Raw genomic sequence first — 18,806 nt, 5'->3', positions numbered from 1 at the left:
TACTGATTTTTTTTTAAAGTCTTTTTGATTCATATAATTTTTTTTTTGTGCCCATTTTTAGCTTACAAATTTTTTTTTGTGCCCCTTTAAATTAAAAATATATTTTTGTGCCTTTTTAACTTACAGAAAAAAAAAATTTGTGCCCCTTTTCTGATACGTATATGCCTCTTTAATATATGTACCCGGGGCGGTCACACTGCCCGTCCTCCCTGTTAAGCCGGCACTGTAAGTATCGAAGACGGTAGTAATAACAAGGAGTCTTCGCAGCTTAATAATTCTCACATAAAGACTAAATGCTGAAGACTATTTAATAAGCGTAATAATCTCTTGTACAGAATTAAAAGACAGGACATTTCTTAACTGTTTGGAGTTGTTCGATCTCTAGTTTTTAAAAGAATTACAAAGGGTCTAAATATATGGAAAACCCTGTCCTCATAGAAAAGACTAAAATAGCTACAAACTGAGCGAGAGATAGTTGTGGAACTCCATGACCGCTTTGAACACCAACAACAACAACAACAACAACAACAACAACAAGGTTAAAATCTGAAGAGTTACTTCCTGAGAGACGATGCTACTTGTTTAAGACGGCACTGAACAAAAGATAAATTAAGAAGAAGAAACAAGCATTAATATCAAAACCAGACAAAACCAAGCTTTTGCACATTTGGTAAAAGTATTTCACACTTACTGTATGTGGAGGTATATATAGGGATGTATTTTATATCAACCTCAAACGTCTCTTGTACCTGTCCACATTCAAAATTGCTACATTACTACCCAACTCAATATCAAGGGGAGCTTTTAGTGGACCTATGACAATCAAACTCCATACCTGATTAAGAATCTCTGAATCCGAGGTAGATGCAATAAACGTAATAGCAAGACCCTTGGTTCCAAATCTATCAGCTCTCCTAACCTATAAGAGACACAGTGCAAAATGGTAACGTTACAAAAGCCCTTTCAGTGAGATCGTTGATCAATGTAAATTTCAGGATTGTATAAATAAAAGTACTTGCCAGTATATCATAGTTGATAACAATATTGACACGCTCAATGTCAATGCCTTTCCCTACCAAGTCTGTCGCCACAAGGATCCTCTTGTGCCCTTCCTTGAAGCTTTTGTAGCGATTGCAACCTACACATCACATCATATTAGCCTTCAAAGTTGGTCTACATGAGGGCTTTAAGAGCAATTAGGAACCATTCAAAATGAAGTGTGCAAACCTCTCTTCCTGAGACATGCCAGGGTGAATGCATATTGAGGGGATATTGCATTGTACCAGTAACTTGTTCTCCTCCGCATGCAGCTCTGCTAACGCTCTTCACAAACATGACAACTTGATTGAAGTCCAACGCATCAAGCAGGTCATTGAACTTGCGGTTTTTCTCCAGAAGAAATGCGTGAACCATTTCTTAACAAGAGCACCACGGGGGATTATACAAGATGGCTAAATACTGCTCAAGAGTATTCCATTATCGAGCCTACCTTTAAGGCTGATGGTTTTGGCTTTGTAAGTAATTAGCTAGTTACTTTTTTTTTTTGTTAGGCTTTAATTTGAATGGTGCTATTAAATTTCCCAATGATATTTAGTCTTTTTCCTTTCAATGTCGAATGAATAGTATTATGTTTTATTGCATTCACTTAACAAACCAAGTCAACCCAACGATAAAAAAAAAAAAACAAAAAAAACCAACGTAAAATATTGCAGCTTGCGACGGCCTCCTTTTTATGTATATCACTTGGTTTTGCATAATGATAAAATATTTACAAAATGATAAAATGTTCAACATACCAATCCTATATTTGTATCACTTAATTATTAATAAATATTCTATGTTTTTGGAAGACCACGTCTTTGCCTCATTGGGGTAACGCGTTAATTATCCAAAATGATCAAAACATGCTCTCTACATCATCTTTGTAATTATAATTATCTCTATGGTATGTTTTAAATAAATAGTCTACTTGCAAATTCCAACAGTTAGTTAATTATAATATAATACGCGGAATGAGTCTCTCCAAAACTATCTATTTATCTGTCTCGTCTCTCCTCTTATGATTATGAAATCTTAGTAATGTCTTTATTCCATCTTCTTGTTGTATCTCGTTCTCTTCCTTTATGGCTTTCATTTTGTCTCATCTTCTTGGTATTACTCGCGAGACCTCAAAAGGAAGCTTTACAAGTTAAAGTGGGAATTGTTCTAGACACTAATGTGACATTAGCAGATTTGAGCTTACAAGCTATCAACATGTCTCTGTCGGAATTCTATAATACTCATAATGGCTTCAAGACAAGGATTGCCCTCGACATCCGTGATTCCAAACGAACTGTTGTTGGTGCTGCAGCTTCAGGTATCTATCTTTCGTTCTGAACATTCATCGATCATGTATGACATTTTAACTAATATATATACAGTACTATCAAACAAAACATAAAAATAAATCATGTATTATATAAGTACTGTATATATTTTACATTATATATTATTACAATTCATTGCTGATAAGATTCTTTTTTATTCTTTTTGTATATTATATAATTACTAAACTTATTTTTAGAAAAACTAGCGGGCCGGTTGCAGCAGGTTGCGTTCAAAGTCTTACATATTGTAAGATAAACAATCTTAATGATTTACGAAGGACTAGTTCTTGCTATAATTGTCAACTATGTTGTCTTTTTGATAGATCTAAAGATCCTTGTCTTAGGAAGTGACTGTGTTGTTGAAAGTGAAGATCTTTCCAAAAACCAGCAATATTTCGAAATATAAAGAAATATATTTATACATATGACATGAAATTCAAGGAAGTAAACCTTAAATTAAAATATTATAATATATGTGTACAATAGATTGAAGATCATGATCGGTATATCATGTATTGAAGGCACTTTGACTTGGATCCCGGATCAAATCTGAAATCCATATAACTTTTTGGGAGTTCGTTGGTTCGGATTAAAAGAATTGTATTATAACTTTATCTTAATTAAGCAAAAGTTGGAGGATTATAGACTTTATAGTTATGATATTTTTGTAATATTTTTAAAAAGTTAATGTTGTTTGAGTTGATATCACATTTTGAGAAACACTTCTCCGATAATATATGGGAAATATTAATTTTTAACTTTGCAGCTTTATACTTGATAAAAAAGAGAGAAGTGGTGGCCATTATTGGACCAGGGAATTCAATGCAAGCTCCATTTTTGATCAACCTCGGAAATCAGTCTCAAGTTCCCATAATCTCATTCTCTGCAACAAGCCCGCTTCTCGATTCCCTCCGTAGTCCATATTTCATCAGAGCCACACACGACGACTCATCCCAAGTTAACGCCATTAGTGCCATCATAGAGTCATTTAGATGGAGAGAAGTTGTGCCTATTTATGTAGACAATGAGTTCGGAGAAGGTATTCTTCCTTACTTAGTTGATGCTTTTCAAGAGATTAACGTTCGTATCCGATACCGAAGTGCCATATCATTACATTCCTCTGATGATCAAATCAAGAAAGAGCTCTACAAACTAATGACCATGCCCACTAGGGTTTTTATCGTGCACATGTTGCCTGATCTCGGGTCGAGGCTAATCTCCATTGCGAAAGAGATTGGAATGATCAGTAACGGATATGTATGGATTGTTACAAATGGTATAGCTGATCTCATGAGTTTAATGGGCGAATCAGGCTTGGAGGACATGCATGGTTTTTTGGGTGTCAAGACATATTTTTCAAGATCAAAGGAGCTAAGTTATCTTGAAACTCGTTGGCGAAAAAGATTTGGAAGAGAAGAGCTAAACAATTTTGAATGTTGGGCTTATGATGCTGCCACAGCACTTGCAATGTCAATTGAGGAAATCAGTCAGGTAAACATGAGTTTCAATAAGACCAAGACAAACACTTCAAGAGAAGATTTAGGCACTGACCTAGATGATCTCCACGTTGCTCACTCTGGTCCCAAGCTTCTTCAAGCATTGACGACAGTCAGTTTCAAAGGTGTTTCCGGGAGATTTCAGCTAAGAAACGGAAAGCTAGAGGCCAAGACTTTCAAGATAATCAATATAGAGGATAGCGAGGAAAGAACGGTTGGATTTTGGAAATCGAAAGTAGGGTTAGTGAAGAGCCTAAGAGTGAATCAAACAGGCACTAAAATAGCGCACAGCTTGCACCGCCTAAGACCGATAATATGGCCTGGGGACACTACTTTTGTGCCCAAAGGCTGGGAATTGCCAACAAATGCGAAGAAGCTGAGAATAGCAGTTCCAAAGAAGGATGGTTTCAAGAATTTTGTGGAGGTAACAAAGGATGCACACACTAATGCTCTAACAATCACCGGCTTTTGCATAGATGTTTTCGACACGGTAATGAGACAAATGCCATATGCTGTCCCCTATGAGTACATCCCCTTTGAAACTCCTGATGGAAAATCGCGTGGAAGTTACGATGAAATGGTTTACAGTGTGTTTCTTGGGGTGAGTTACATTGATCCATAAACCTTTGACGAAACCAATTCTTTTTTTTTCCTTTTTTTCATTAATCAAAACGGTAAATCATGAGCCGATCATCAACACTAGTCATGATAAATGTAGAATATCTTTCTTTTTTTTTGCTAGCCAGTTAACGTGTCTACCGTGGCCAATTGGACGGAAAAAAACCAAATATTGTGCTAAGTTTTTTATTATTATTTTCTAATGATGTTAACAGGAGTTTGATGGAGCTGTAGGGGATACTACAATCTTGGCTAACCGGTCAATATATGTCGATTTCGCATTGCCATACTCAGAGACTGGCGTTGTTTTCGTGGTGCCGGTCAAGGATGAGAAACAGAGAGGAGAATGGGTTTTCTTAAAGCCTTTAACAAAGGAGCTCTGGTTTCTCACTGGTGCATCTTTTCTCTACATTGGAATGATGGTTTGGCTTTTCGAGTACCAAGCAGATAAAGATTTCAGGGACAAGAAGATAATCGACCAAATATCTAACGTGTTCTACTTCTCATTTTCAACCTTGTTTTTCGCACACAGTGAGTTTTTTTCATCAACACACAAACTTCAGATTCTAATCATAAGGGTTGCATGATCTTTTGAAAAAAAAAAAAAAACTAACACAACATTTTCCAATATTTTTTCTATATATAGGGAAGCCATCAGAGAGCTTTTTCACAAGGGCTCTTGTTGTGGTTTGGTGCTTTGTGTTGCTAATACTGACTCAGAGCTACACAGCGACGCTGACATCAATGTTGACGGTTCAAGAGCTTCGACCAACCGTGAAACACATGGATGATCTGAAAAAGACCGGAGTGAACATTGGATATCAAAAGGGTTCGTTTACATTCGAAAGGCTGAAACAAATGGGTTTCGATGCGTCGAGGTTAAAGATTTACAATTCTCCTCAAGAAATGCGTGACCTTTTTCTTAACAAGAGCAGCAATGGCGGGATTGATGCTGCTTTCGATGAAGTCGCTTATATCAAGCTTTTCAGGGCTAAATATTGCTCAGAGTATTCCATCATCGAGCCTTCCTTTAAGGCTGATGGCTTTGGCTTTGTAAGTGTACTTAGCTAATTACTCTTTTAACTATTTTTTTATTATACTAGGTTTTGAAGATATATTTTGATAAAAATTATATAAGACTGATAACGATAAGAAAATATTATCTCAGATAAAAAAAAATTTCACATACACAATTTTTTAAAATATAAAAATCAGTTGTGTTATAAAATCAAATCCTATTAAAAAAATCATGAATTTAACTCGACGTCCAGTCGAGTCAAATCAAACTGATGACCTCACATATCCTAAACCATTTTTTTGACCACCAGAAAAACAAAACAATTTTATAATCATGAATTTAACTCGTTTTCATATTTAATTGATCGTTACCACATATGCTTTCGTGTTTTTTATTCAATGTTTTCTTATTCTTCATACTCTTTCTTATCATTTTCATTGTCAAATTTTGTGGTAATTGTCATCATTACTTTTACCTTTTGGTTCTTTGTTATACTCTTTTCTTCTTCTTCCTCGTCAACTTCTTCACATTCTTCCACTGAAAAACATTTTTTTTAGACTACCACACAACTTGTTAACCCATCAAACTCCAAGAACAAAATCATTTATTTTCTCATAAAATTTGTGAAATTCATGAAGACCAGCATAGTCAACACATGCACCCAATTATTGATAATTTTATCCATATACTTATTTGGTTTTAGATCCACGCGTTTAGAAAATTCTCAAACCAAAATCATTACTTGGTTTATAATATTTTAAAAACATAATAAAATATACTAATAATTATTTATTTAATATGAATCATGAAAATTTGTTAGAAATGCCCTCTTTGGCATACCCCTTTTCAAAAATGCCCATTTTTTTGAACATTTTCATTTTTGCCCTCTTTTACACAATTACCCTATGGTAAATTAATTTTTAGAATTTATTTTTTTAGGTTTGGGTTCCCAATTTACATTTAGGGTATAGTTTTTAAGGGTTAGGGTTTAGTATTGGGGGTTTAGGGTTCATAATTTTGTCATTTTAGATATCAAAAATGGACACCATCAAAGGGTATTTTTAAAAAGTGACATAGAAAAAGGGGTATTTTTGAAAATCCCCCATGAATCATATGACTAGGTTTTAAACTCACGCTACATGTGAGTTTATTTGATATATTTTGGAGAAAATTATATATGATTAATGACAGTTATGAAATATTTATCTTATAGAAAACTTTAAATTACTATTAAGGCAAAACTTTTATTTCAGATACACAATTTAAAAAAAAAATTAAAAATCAGTGTGATAGAAAATTAAATCTGATCAAAAGAATCAAATATTTAACTGGACATCCAGTCAAGGCGGATCAGAAATTCGAACTGGTGACTTTGCATATACTAAACCATTTCTTTGAGCACCAGACAAACCAAACATTTTTAGAATCATGAAACCATTTATAAAAAATAAAAAAAAAACTAATGAAAAAAATAAAAAAATAATGAAAAATATGTTTAAAACATCAACTCATCTATAAAAATGTTATAATCATTTTTAGCATATTTTCAAAAAGAAAAAATTAATGAAAGAATATCAACTCATCTATAAAATCATACACAAAAATATGTTTTACATCTCATAAGATATAAAAAGCACAAACATAGATAAATAAGATAATTTATGTTTTACATCTATATTTATAATATTTTAAACTTTTAAAAGGTTTTGAAATATCAAATTTGAACCTTTTAAAAAGTTTCAATATTTATAATATTTTAAACTTTTAAAATTTAAAACTTATAATATTTAAAAACTTTTTAAAAGCTAAGAACTTTTAAAAGTTTCAATATTTATAATATTTAAACTTTTAATTTTTTTAAATATTATAATATTTTTTTGAAACTTTTTAAAGTTTTAATTTGATCAAATAAAAAACCAGATCAAAACAAATAAAATTTTTAAACTTGGATGCCTAATAAATCAAGCTTTCCTGCTCATACATAGCATATTAATTTTATTTATACTGGTTCTGAACCATTATCTAAAAAATTTATAGCCGATGTGGGATATTGTGCATAGTTTTTTTTATTACCATAAATTTAAAAAAAAATTTCTAAATTCTGGAAATTTAAAAAATGTTTATAGCTCCTACTTTTATTTAGTATAGATTTTTTCAAGGTTTTAAATGGTGGCAGGCAACATGACAGTATCATCAGTATGGATAACCAAAACATATATAATTAGTTTTCTGAAGTGAAACAAAGTATTTCCTAATTCTAAAATCTATCTGATAGCACATAGAAAAGTTATAATTGTGAATGATGAATTAAAAAGATGGTTTAATTAATCTGTGTCATTGTTCAAACAATCAGCTGTTTTGTATATAACTAGGATTTTTGAAGTGTTTTCAACTCTCCACGGTTTTTGTGCAGGCCTTTCCATTAGGATCCCCGCTGGTGTCTGATATTTCAAGACAGATCTTGAACATTACAGAGGGAGAGACCATGAAAGCTTTGGAGAACAAGTGGTTCATTGGAGAAAAACATTGTCTACAGTCTACCATATCAGATTCTCTAATCCAGCTCGATCACCACGCCTTTAAAGCTCTATTTCTAATCGTCTTTGTTGTCTCGTTATTTCTAATCTTGTTCATGTTAGCTCATAGAAGATACAAAGAAACACAAGGCAACGTGATCGACGAAGCTCCAACCAATCCGCCAAGCGATGGGCATGAAGGCCAAACCGATGGACGACGGGATAGTGTGAATGTCGCGGGAGCGGAAGTCAATGAAGAAGATAATGTTGGAGGTCGAGATGGAGCAGATAATAATGAGCACTACATCTTGGAAGTCAAGGAAGAAGGTAACGGTGGAGGAGAAGATGTCGCAGATGATAATGTGGGTAATATTGTGGAAGTGGCGCCAGCTCTTGTGCAACTACAAGATCCACAGTCACCACCACCAGGCTTAACTCGCCGTCGCGGTAAAAATGTCGTATCAAGGACTAATTTACCCTTACCAAAAGTTGTGCCACCTTCGAGGATGAATTCGGTATAATCCGGGTTCCGGCCGTAAATTCAGTTTGAGCTTTGAACTCTCTAAATGCACTCCCCTGAGTATTGTCTTTAAACAATATGGAACTCTTCTTGACCCTATTTGTCAAGAGTGAAAAGCGTATGTTGGTAGATGTTTCATGCATAACTAACCTCTAGGTTTCACACTGACTAGTTTGCATTCACTTTTCTTTCAGGTTATAGATATCCAAGTACAGATTTAAGCGAAATTGCAAACCAAATGTTGCTTTTGCTCTGACCTTCCACGTGAAACCTGTTGGCAAGTACAAAATTAACGTTGAGGATTCCTAGCAACATTCAATGATTAACCCTTTGCAATTTTAACTAAAGGAACAACCAATAACCAAGTCAACACTAAACCCTGAGATTTAAAACATAACAAATCTCTTGTACAATAAACAGGACAGCTCTGAACTGTGTGCTTTGGAGAGTAGCTGAATCTCATTTTTAAAGAGTTACAAACGGTCTAAATATAAGGAAAGACTTGTCCTCAATAGAAAAGACTACAACAGCAGCAAACGGAGTGAGATATAGCTGTGAACCTCCATGACCCCTACAAGGTTGAAATCTGAAGAGGTTCTTCCTGAGAGAAGATGCTACTTGTTTAAGATGGCACTGATCAAAGAATAAGAAGAAACAACATTAATATCAAAACCAGAGAGAACCAAACTTATGCATAAGTTGTAAAAAGATTTCACACTTACTGTATGTGGAGGTATCAATCTGCTCAGGGAGTTCCTTTATATCAACCTCAAACCTATCTTGCACCTGTCCACATTCAAAATTGCTACATTACTAAATTGCCCAACTCAATATTAAGAAGAGTTTCCAATGGAAATATGACAACGATAAACTGCATACCTGATTAAGAACCTCCGAATCCGAGGAAGATGCAACAAATGTGATAGCAAGCCCCTTGGTTCCAAATCTACCAGCTCTCCCAACCTATACGAGACAGTGCAAAACAGTAACGTTTCAAAATCCCTTTCAATGAGATGATTAATCAATTAATAAATTCCAGGATTCTATAAATACAATACTTACCCTGTGAAGATATGTATCAGCAGAATCTGGCATGTCGTAGTTGATAACAATGTTCACACGCTCAATGTCAATGCCTCTTCCTACCAAGTCAGTCGCCACAAGGATCCTCTTGTGCCCTTCCTTGAAACTTTTGTAGCGAGTCAACCTACACACATCACATCATATTAGCCTTCAAAGTTGGTTTCCATGAGGGCTTTAAAAGCAATTAGGAACCATTCATAATAATGTACAAACCTCTCTTCTTGAGACATGCCAGAGTGGATGCATATTGAGGGGAAATTGCATTCTACCAGCAACTTGTTCAGCTCCGCAGCTCTGCTCACGCTCTTCACAAATATGACAACTTGGTTGAAGTCCAACGCATCAAGAAGGTCATTCAGCTTGCGGTTTTTCTCCATGTCGCTCAGTTTGATGTAGTGCTATTACAGTAAGACAGAAAATAGTTAATGAATTAAGTATGAAGCATCAACTAAAATGAATAATCAAAGGACCTCAAACTAGTTAAAGTACCTGGACAAGTCCATGAAGAGTCAACTTGGCTTCATCATCAACATATATTTCCATTGGCTGAAAGGAACAGATATCAGAGTAAATGGTATTAGCAAGCTTTCCTCAGGCAATGACTTCCACTACAAAAATGAAGACGGATGAAGAACCCCTGAACTGAGATCCTCGTCCATCAGGTTTCCTCTTGAAAGATGTGAATTTTGCAATGAAACATCAAATTTGCTCCGAACATTAAAGCCAATATAATTGAGCAGGATGAAACCTTGAGGACTCACAACGCCCGACTCATAACCCACCCAGCACTGTTAGCATTGCAGATATGTAGAAAAGGAAAAGCACCGTGATGATAGTAGATCCCACTGAGCAAAGACATCACTAAACCACAATCTAGACTGCATACAGAGTCACCTAATTCTCCAAACCCTAAAACTACCCAATGTATTATTCGATTGAGACCCTGCATCCAGGTATTTATGGCAGGTTTCCCAGGGCAGAAGGTACTCAAAATAAACCTACTATCGCCCAGAGAAGGCTAAAAATAATTCAAGATTACAGGACTTGCAAACCGATGTAGTATTGGCTGTAGGACATTACATCTTGCATAAATTTCTTGCAGACTGGGCGTATCTCTTTGCTGAGCGTAGCTGAGAACATCATTACTTGCTTATCGTGAGGAGTCATCTTAAAAATCTCCTGCACATCCCTCCGCATGTCTGATAAAGAAGAGCAAAAAGTGTTAAAACATACAATTATTCAGGGATACGAAGATAGGTAAATTAATTTATACATAGAATGTCAGAAATCAGCATACCAAGTGACTCGAGCATTTTATCACACTCGTCAAGAATAAAATGCCTCACATTCTTCAAAGAGAGATCTTTGTCCCTGGCGAGTGCAAGCACCCTACCAGGTGTACCAACAACAATGTGAGGACATTCATTCTTCAGCAAGTCTTTATGAATTTTGATGTTGACTCCACCATAGAACACCGACACCTTTGTATCAGGAAGATAGGTACTGAATCGCACGAACTCATTGCAGATCTGCAAGTAGTTTCAGCATCAAGATATTATAAGTATGTGAAAACTTTGGGACAGACAACATAACAATTATTAGCCAAGGCCCGAGTAAAGAAAACATAGTGGAATACCTGGTAAGCCAACTCTCTTGTATGGCACAAGACAAGTGCAGAAACCTGGCCAGGAGATGGTTCGATCTGTTGCAGAGTCGAAAGGACAAACACAGCAGTCTTTCCCATACCAGATTTTGCTTGACAGATAACATCCATGCCCAAAATAGCTTGAGGGATACATTCATGTTGCACTGGTGGAGAACCAAAGAAAATTGCACCGAAGAAACCCTTTATAAGTAGATGAATACCTCCATATCTTTTTAATTGGTGGATTTAGCTCATGTTAAGCTCACTCCAAATCAAAAGATTGAAATAGCGTTTATTACCTGGAAAGAGTAATCACAAAAATGTTAATATACACATCTTTGTTTTAAATTGGCGAATTAGTGATACAATTTCGATAAACAACAGTAGACTAAAAAGTAAAACACGCAAAGGAAGAAAATTTGTGTAGGCTCAGTAACAAGAGGAAGAGTGAAAAGTACTTGCCTTCGGATGGATGTTCAAAACCTGAGTCAACAATAGCTCGGAGAAGCTCCGGTTTCAAAAGGAAGTCTCTGAATCCAGAACTGTGTATTCCCACGTACCCTCTGACCCAAAGAAGAAAAACAATATCAGATTTCTAAAATCAATATGAAACTGCTACTCTCTAAGGCAAACGACTAATGAAACCTTCACATCTAACAAGCAGTAATCTCAGAACAACATCAAAATTAAACATCCACTGTCTCAAAAATAACAGATCTAGGAAAACATAAAAACTCACTTTTTCACGGCTTCGCCGTTAACTTTACTTCCAGAATCTAGGACCTTCTCGTCTTCTTCCTCGTAATCCAAAAGCTCCTCCTCGTAGGCTTCGTTGTCTCTAGCGTCTCCCATACTTCACAAGTTCTACAAACAAAAGAGAAATATCAGAAAAAGTTCGCAATTCAACGCAAAATGGAACCCTAAGCGAGTGAATTTGCTAATAATCAATGGAATCTGATGGATTGAGAGCGAGAAGATACCTGAGAACTGAGCAGAGCTCGTTAGATCGCGAAATCGGATTAGGGTTTCGAAATCTCTGATTGCGAGAGCAAGTAGAAAATATCTGCGCTTCGCTCGAGTCAAAGACATATGTAGTGAAGAAGACTGGATAGGGTTGCTAAACTGGGCTTTGTTTCAATGGGCCTACTTTCCCTAATGGGTTTACAATCACAGGAAACAATAAAGCCTCGCCCACCAAACAGTAAAAAACAGTTCGGTTTAAATCTATGGTTTAGTCGTTAGCACGTGTTCTTAATTTCTTATCCTCCAGACCAAACTGACCGACTTCTTCTTAGTCAAGTTGACTGGAATAAGGCCGATTCGTAGGCCCATTAAAGTAAAGCCCATTCTCAACCCTATCTAGTCTCCCTATATATATATTTGCGTACACCAACGCGGCGTAGATAATTTAATTTTCTTCAATCAGAGATTTCGAAACCCTAAATCCGATTTCCAGATCCAACCAGCTCTGCTCATCTCTTAGGTAAAATCTTCGCTCCAAGTTCATCATCATAGCTTAGACTGCTTATAGTTCGAGAACCTTATTGTATAGAGTTATACAAATCTTAGGTTTCTGTGTTGGATTTGGTATCTTACCCCAAATTTTTGCGCAGTTTGTAGAATTTGCGAAGTATGGGAGACGCTAAAGACAACGAAGCCTACGAGGAGGAGCTCTTGGACTATGAAGAAGAAGACGAGAAGTTTCCAGATTCTGGAAACAAAGTTAACGGCGAAGCCGTGAAAAAGTGAGTTTTATGTTTTCCCCGATCTGTTTTTTTTTTTTGGGGGGTTTCTTAGGTTACTAGCAGTTAGGGTTTGATTTGCCGCTTAACTTTTAAGATTTGCAATTTCTAAGTTCTTGGGTGCTAGAATTAGTGGAATCTCGTATAAGATACTCATGTGTTTTTTTCTCTTTGTGCCAGAGGTTACGTGGGAATACACAGTTCTGGATTCAGAGACTTTCTCTTAAAACCGGAGCTTCTCCGAGCTATTGTTGACTCAGGATTTGAACATCCATCTGAAGGTAATTACAATTATATTCTCACCCTGTTTTGAGTCGTTCCTTACCATTGCCTTGCTTAATGGTATAAATCTAGATAAATTACTTTCGCATAAGATATGTAGTTGTTGTCCTTGTTGTCCTTATTCATTTACTTTTTATGTACTTAGCCTAGTATTGAGAAGATATATTTGGTTTAAAATATTTGTACTTTATCTTGGTCATGTGCTTATCATCTACCTAAGTCTAATTAAAGTTGTGGTGATTATGAGTTCAGATGCTTTTTTTTTTTCATTTATAATTGGTTTTGTTTTCTTTGTCTATTAACGTTTGAATGATTACTTTTTTTTCCAGGTAATAAACGCTATTTCAATCTATTGAATTTGGACTGAGCTTAGCATGTCGTAAAGACATCAATTATAAAGATATGGAGGTTATATTCTACTTCTAAACGGTTCCTTCGGTGCAATTTTCTTTGGTTCTCCACCAGTTCAACATGAATGTATCCCTCAAGCTATCTTGGGCATGGATGTTATTTGCCAAGCAAAATCTGGTATGGGGAAGACTGCTGTGTTTGTTCTGTCTACTCTTCAACAGATTGAACCTTCTCCTGGACAAGTTTCTGCACTTGTCTTGTGCCATACAAGAGAGTTGGCTTACCAGGTATGACCTTTTTTTTATAATCAGGCTCTTTGCTCTTATTGTTTTGTCTTCTGCCCCCCAAGTTGTTTATTGCTTATTATGCCTTGACGCTGAAAATTACTTGCAGATCTGCAATGAGTTCGTGCGATTCAGTACCTATCTGCCTGATACAAAGGTTTCGGTGTTCTATGGTGGAGTCAACATTAAGATTCACAAAGACTTGTTGAAGAATGAATGTCCTCATATTGTTGTTGGTACGCCTGGTCGTGTGCTTGCACTTGCCAGGGACAAAGATCTCTCTTTGAAAAATGTGAGGCATTTTATTCTTGACGAGTGTGATAAAATGCTTGAGTCACTTGGTATGCGGATTTCTTACAGCCTTTTACACATCTTCGTATCCCTGAATAATTGTATGTTTTAACAATTAGCTTTTTTTTATCAGACATGCGGAGGGATGTGCAGGAGATTTTCAAGATGACTCCTCACGACAAACAAGTAATGATGTTCTCAGCAACCCTCAGCAAAGAGATACGCCCAGTCTGCAAGAAATTTATGCAAGATGTAATGTTCCATGGCCAATTCTCTCTCGCTTTGCAAGTCTTCTAGTTTTGAATTATCTTTAGCCTTCTTTGGGAGATCATGGCATTATTTGAGCAGCTTCTGCGCTAGAAAAGCTGCAGCTGATCCTTGGATGGGTCTTAATCCAATAATGCTTTGGGTAGTTCATAGGGGTCGAGAACGGGGTGTGAGATTCTATAGCTTTGGTGTGGTTCAGTGACCTTTGCAGTTTGCACAACAGGATCTTCTTTCATCATTACCTTCAGTTTCAATTTCTTTGCAATTCGGACAATGCTGGGTTGGTTTTGGGTATGGGTGTTGTGGTGTCCCAATAATACATCTTGCTCGTATGGGCCTTTATGTTCCGACCAATATTTGATGGTTTATAGCAAAACTCACATCAATGAAGAGAACCTGATGGACGAGGATTTCAGTTCAGGGGTTCTTCTTCATCCATCCTCATTTTTGTAGTGGAAGTAACTGCCTGAAGAAAGCTTGCTAATACCATTTACTCTGATATCTGTTCCTTACAGCCAATGGAAATATATGTTGATGATGAAGCCAAGCTGACTCTTCATGGACTTGTCCAGGTACTTTAATTAGTTTGAGGTCTTTTGATTATTCATTTCAGTTGATGCTTCATACTTAATTCATTAACTATTTTCTGCCTTGCTGTAACAGCACTACATCAAATTGAGCGAGATGGAGAAAAACCGCAAGCTGAATGACCTTCTTGATGCGTTGGACTTCAACCAAGTTGTCATATTTGTGAAGAGCGTGAGCAGAGCTGCGGAGCTAAACAAGTTGCTGGTAGAATGCAATTTCCCCTCAATTTGCATCCACTCTGGCATGTCTCAAGAAGAGAGGTTCGTACATTATTGTGAATGGTTCCTAATTGCTTTTAAAGCTCTCATGGAAACCAACTTTGAAGGCTAATATGATGTGGTGTGTAGGTTGACTCGCTACAAAAGCTTCAAGGAAGGGCACAAGAGGATCCTTGTGGCGACTGATTTGGTAGGGAGAGGCATTGACATTGAGCGTGTCAATATTGTTATCAACTATGACATGCCAGATTCTGCAGATACATATCTTCACAGGGTAACTATTCGTATTTATTGAATCCTGAAATTTTGGTCATTGATCACACTGAAAGGGCTCTCTTAACGTAACTGTGTTTCACTGTGTATATGTAGGTTGGGAGAGCTGGTAGATTTGGAACAAAAGGTCTAGCTATCACATTTGTTGCATCGGATTCAGATTCTGGTGTTCTTAAGCAGGTTAGGAGTTTGATCTTGTCCATCCATATTCTACTCGATATTGATTTGGGCATTTTAGTAATGTAGCATTTTTGAACGTGGACAGGTACAAGAGAGGTTTGAGGTTGATATAAAGGAACTCCCTGAGCAGATTGATACCTCCACATACAGTAAGTGTGAAATCTTTTTACCAATTATTCCTAAGTTCGATTTGTCTGGGTTTTTGACATTGACGTTGTTTCTTCTTCTTTATGCAGTGCCGTCTTAAAGTAGGCTTCGTCTCTCAGGAGCACCTCTTCATCATACGGCCAAGGGGTCACATGGAGGTTCTCGACTATCCCTGCTCTTTTGGGAGGACCATTTTTTCTTTTCTATATGTTTAGACCGTTTGTACTCAGAAAGAGATCATGTTACTCTCCAGTCCGTACTGTTTAGATCTGCCCTGTTTTTTTGTACTAGAGATGATGACATTTTACGATCTCAAGATTTAGTCTTGACGTGAGAGAGCAAGTCAGTAAGGTCTCCGAGTTGGTTATTGACTAATTTGTTGAGATTCATTTTCAAAATTGTTCTCTATGAAATGTCAAAATCAAATTCGTAAGCATGTCTGTTCTTTAATTGAAACTTCTATAGCTATTCATTAGTATCAGAAATAGGTTAACACTTACGAATTTTGACCAAGGAGGGTTCCATACTTAATAATGTGGTTTGAAGAAAAAAAAACTCAGTGGATTGTCGTATCAATGATTCAGAACGACTCGGAGATAAACTTATCTCGGTCACGTATTCACAAGTAAAACAACTACATTAGAAGGGCAAGAGCAAATCCATCTCCCTCTGTACATTTAACTTTCCTGTGATGGTGAACAAAGCCTTTGTGCTTTTTTTTCTGTTTTATTTTTTTTTGCTATTTTAGCTTTGTGTTGATGAGTAGGCCGGTGAATACATAAAAACAAAGTACGTATATTAATAGATTACCCAAATCCAACAATCTTTTATATCAATCAATCAGCACAACAAGCATGTATACTTTATAACAAAAAAGTACAGAAAAAAAAATACAAGTCTGTATATATATTACATTTTTTACGTGTATTTTTGACAATTTCTTACATGTATAATCGATAAATAGATCACACTATAAACTTTTAAAGAATATTAAAATCCGGAAAATAATGAAAAACCTTAATTCTTTTTTTTTCAGACTTTCAGAAGTCAAAGTTAAAGTCAACTCCAGTTCAGCAACTCCTCGATCATCTCCATAGCTAATTGATCCTCGTCACTAATAGCCTCTTCTTCTTCTTCTTTCTCGACGTTTTGTTTCTTCAACCCCAAGTCAACCCCCGCACTTTCGTTGGCTCTGTTCCCAAGTTCGAGACGCATGACCCAAGTCGGACTCGTTTTCGACCCGGCCCGTTTCTGCCAAACTCCTATGTGGGAACTGTCCGTGTCTAGACGGAGACATGTCAGCGACGGCGTTAGGTCTTTGCAGCTCTTCCTTAGCTTAGCGTTCAATAGCTCAGATAACGACTTTGGCGACATTAACTGAGAGTTAACGTCTTTAACGTGATCGGAGCCTTCCTCTGATTTTACGACAGGGAAATTGGTCTTGGCGTTCTGACCGTTCATTAGAAGAGCCGCTTGGTCGTAAGCTCTCGCAGCCGCTTCTGCCGTTTCGAATGTTCCAAGCCATACTCTTCTCTTCCTGATTAATTTCTCACACCCACATGTAAATACACTTCACTCCTTAACATATGCATATAATATTATTTACACATGAATCGAGTCTGAAATAGATTATTTTAACGTGTCTTTTATAGCGTTTATTTGCATTTAATTAATTACAAATAAATTTTGATAAAATACTAAACATTGTAGCTTCATATGTAAAAAAAAAACATTGTAATATGTAGACCTAAACATGAAATTATATGTGTATATACAGAGTCTACACTTACAAAAGAGGATGGCGAATCTCAGAGACCCAAGAACCCCATTGTCGCTGGCGGACACCTCGGAACTTCCTCGAGTGTACCATTTTTAAAAAAAAAATACTTGATATATATAAGCTGATTTAAAATTTAGGGTTCTTAGTTTCTCTCTTCTTAGCAGACATGGACAATGTAGAAGAGAGATAGATAGAGACTGAGGTAGTCTCTGATCTTACTGTGGTTCGTGTCCAACTAACTATTTATATAGAGCTTTCATTTTTGAAATTTCCCTTTGTTTTGTAAATCGACTTTTCTTCGATGATCTAATAAATTGAGTTCACGATTATTGTAATTAAGATATTTGAGCCCCACTCTTTGTCTCTCAAACATCCGTGAGGGCCGTAAACATCAATTGATATTTATTCTCTATTTATGAATACAACTTCTTTACTTTATTAGAATGACTCTAGTGAAGACACGATCGACTTGTGTCTTCATTTCTAATGTTGCTTTCATGCCATATGGGGACTCTCTTTTCTTTTTCTTTTGTCTTTTCCCCCGACGACCCATATAGAGACTCATCAAGTCATCGTGCCTGAGTTTGAATACCTAGAAACAAATTAGAACTATCAGATATGTTTTATTTATCGAAACATCATATATATAAACAATACTTGTTAAGAAAACATGATTGTGCTTCAGATAAAAGCATAACATAAAGTTTATTTTACTTAAGATAAAACTATGAAAGAAAACAAACTCTATTCCTTGGGGGATATCCTAGATTTCATCTATTGGTTCCTCATTCTTTAACACAATGTTACTATATATATATATATTAAAAACATGTCATTCAGTTAAATTAAAATGTACTAGTATTATTTTAAAGACATATATATTCGGATCTAAAAAGAAAAACTCTCCAATGACGGTCTCATCTCAATTATGTTACAGAATACAGACTTACAGTTATAATCTGGCCGTCAACCTACTCAAATTAGGCAATAAATTTTTTCTTTTTACCAAACAAATTCATAACCGAGTTTTGTCACGTACGTTGACGTAACATAACTTTATCGCCACGTCGTAAGCTCAGGTCACTACAAGAAAACAGGCCATTTACGACTGCATTTGTAGTCGTTTCGTAGTCGCTATTTC

At 36.1% G+C, this 18,806-nt stretch overlaps 4 protein-coding genes across 6 annotated transcripts; 2 read left to right on the top strand and 2 right to left on the bottom strand.

Annotated features, from left to right (window-relative positions):
- On the bottom strand, positions 566-12,335 carry LOC104769337 (DEAD-box ATP-dependent RNA helicase 56). 2 transcript variants are annotated; one of them, XM_010493533.1, is made up of 12 exons: positions 12,243-12,335; positions 12,002-12,126; positions 11,725-11,825; positions 11,254-11,426; positions 10,915-11,146; positions 10,698-10,816; positions 10,107-10,163; positions 9,831-10,015; positions 9,597-9,741; positions 9,414-9,497; positions 9,257-9,320; positions 566-593 (listed from the first exon to the last, which is right to left on the bottom strand). In XM_010493533.1, the coding sequence occupies exons 2-12, from the start codon at positions 12,112-12,114 to the stop codon at positions 583-585; spliced, it is 1,284 nt and encodes a 427-aa protein (XP_010491835.1). In that variant the 5' UTR covers positions 12,115-12,126; positions 12,243-12,335; the 3' UTR covers positions 566-582. The 2 variants fall into 2 exon arrangements, with proteins under 2 accessions (XP_010491835.1, XP_010491834.1); XM_010493532.1 differs by lacking the exon at positions 566-593 and adding an exon at positions 8,893-9,167.
- On the top strand, positions 2,080-9,001 carry LOC104772072 (glutamate receptor 2.5-like). The gene is made up of 5 exons (XM_010496726.2): positions 2,080-2,356; positions 3,133-4,463; positions 4,696-5,011; positions 5,127-5,533; positions 7,912-9,001. The coding sequence occupies exons 1-5, from the start codon at positions 2,080-2,082 to the stop codon at positions 8,533-8,535; spliced, it is 2,955 nt and encodes a 984-aa protein (XP_010495028.1). The 3' UTR covers positions 8,536-9,001.
- On the top strand, positions 12,662-16,318 carry LOC104769336 (DEAD-box ATP-dependent RNA helicase 56-like). 2 transcript variants are annotated; one of them, XM_019242489.1, is made up of 12 exons: positions 12,662-12,745; positions 12,876-13,007; positions 13,185-13,285; positions 13,752-13,924; positions 14,031-14,262; positions 14,346-14,464; positions 14,995-15,051; positions 15,143-15,327; positions 15,415-15,559; positions 15,655-15,738; positions 15,824-15,887; positions 15,975-16,318. In XM_019242489.1, exons 2-12 carry the CDS (start codon positions 12,895-12,897, stop codon positions 15,983-15,985), a joined length of 1,284 nt encoding a protein of 427 aa, XP_019098034.1. In that variant the 5' UTR covers positions 12,662-12,745; positions 12,876-12,894; the 3' UTR covers positions 15,986-16,318. The 2 variants fall into 2 exon arrangements, with proteins under 2 accessions (XP_019098034.1, XP_019098035.1); XM_019242490.1 differs by lacking the exons at positions 12,662-12,745; positions 12,876-13,007 and having other exon boundaries at positions 13,616-13,924.
- On the bottom strand, positions 16,692-17,942 carry LOC104769335 (ethylene-responsive transcription factor SHINE 2-like). The gene is made up of 2 exons (XM_010493531.2): positions 17,676-17,942; positions 16,692-17,422 (listed from the first exon to the last, which is right to left on the bottom strand). The coding sequence occupies exons 1-2, from the start codon at positions 17,753-17,755 to the stop codon at positions 16,945-16,947; spliced, it is 558 nt and encodes a 185-aa protein (XP_010491833.1). The 5' UTR covers positions 17,756-17,942; the 3' UTR covers positions 16,692-16,944.

This window comes from Camelina sativa, chromosome 20 (genome assembly GCF_000633955.1).
Source record: "Camelina sativa cultivar DH55 chromosome 20, Cs, whole genome shotgun sequence".
In the NCBI taxonomy this organism is placed as follows: Eukaryota; Viridiplantae; Streptophyta; class Magnoliopsida; order Brassicales; family Brassicaceae; genus Camelina; species Camelina sativa.
The sequence above is the reverse complement of the archived record's forward strand: the minus strand, read 5'-3'. Positions and strand labels throughout refer to the sequence as shown.

Bases quoted from the DNA above. Each gene is read 5' to 3' on its own strand.
- LOC104772072 (XM_010496726.2), top strand. From the start codon at position 2,080: ATGTCTTTATTCCATCTTCTTGTTGTATCTCGTTCTCTTCCTTTATGG. The intron at 2,357-3,132 runs GTATCTATCTTT...TTAACTTTGCAG, and splicing joins TGTTGGTGCTGCAGCTTCAG to CTTTATACTTGATAAAAAAG. The intron at 4,464-4,695 runs GTGAGTTACATT...TGATGTTAACAG, and splicing joins TTTACAGTGTGTTTCTTGGG to GAGTTTGATGGAGCTGTAGG.
- LOC104769335 (XM_010493531.2), bottom strand. From the start codon at position 17,755: ATGGTACACTCGAGGAAGTTCCGAGGTGTCCGCCAGCGACAATGGGGT. The intron at 17,423-17,675 runs GTAAGTGTAGAC...GAAATTAATCAG, and splicing joins GAGATTCGCCATCCTCTTTT to GAAGAGAAGAGTATGGCTTG.
- LOC104769337 (XM_010493533.1), bottom strand. From the start codon at position 12,114: ATGGGAGACGCTAGAGACAACGAAGCCTACGAGGAGGAGCTTTTGGAT. The intron at 11,826-12,001 runs GTGAGTTTTTAT...TCTTTGGGTCAG, and splicing joins AACGGCGAAGCCGTGAAAAA to AGGGTACGTGGGAATACACA. The intron at 9,321-9,413 runs GTATGCAGTTTA...GAATGTGGACAG, and splicing joins ATTCGGAGGTTCTTAATCAG to GTGCAAGATAGGTTTGAGGT.
- LOC104769336 (XM_019242489.1), top strand. From the start codon at position 12,895: ATGGGAGACGCTAAAGACAACGAAGCCTACGAGGAGGAGCTCTTGGAC. The intron at 13,286-13,751 runs GTAATTACAATT...GTTCTCCACCAG, and splicing joins ATTTGAACATCCATCTGAAG to TTCAACATGAATGTATCCCT. The intron at 15,328-15,414 runs GTTCGTACATTA...TGTGGTGTGTAG, and splicing joins GGCATGTCTCAAGAAGAGAG to GTTGACTCGCTACAAAAGCT.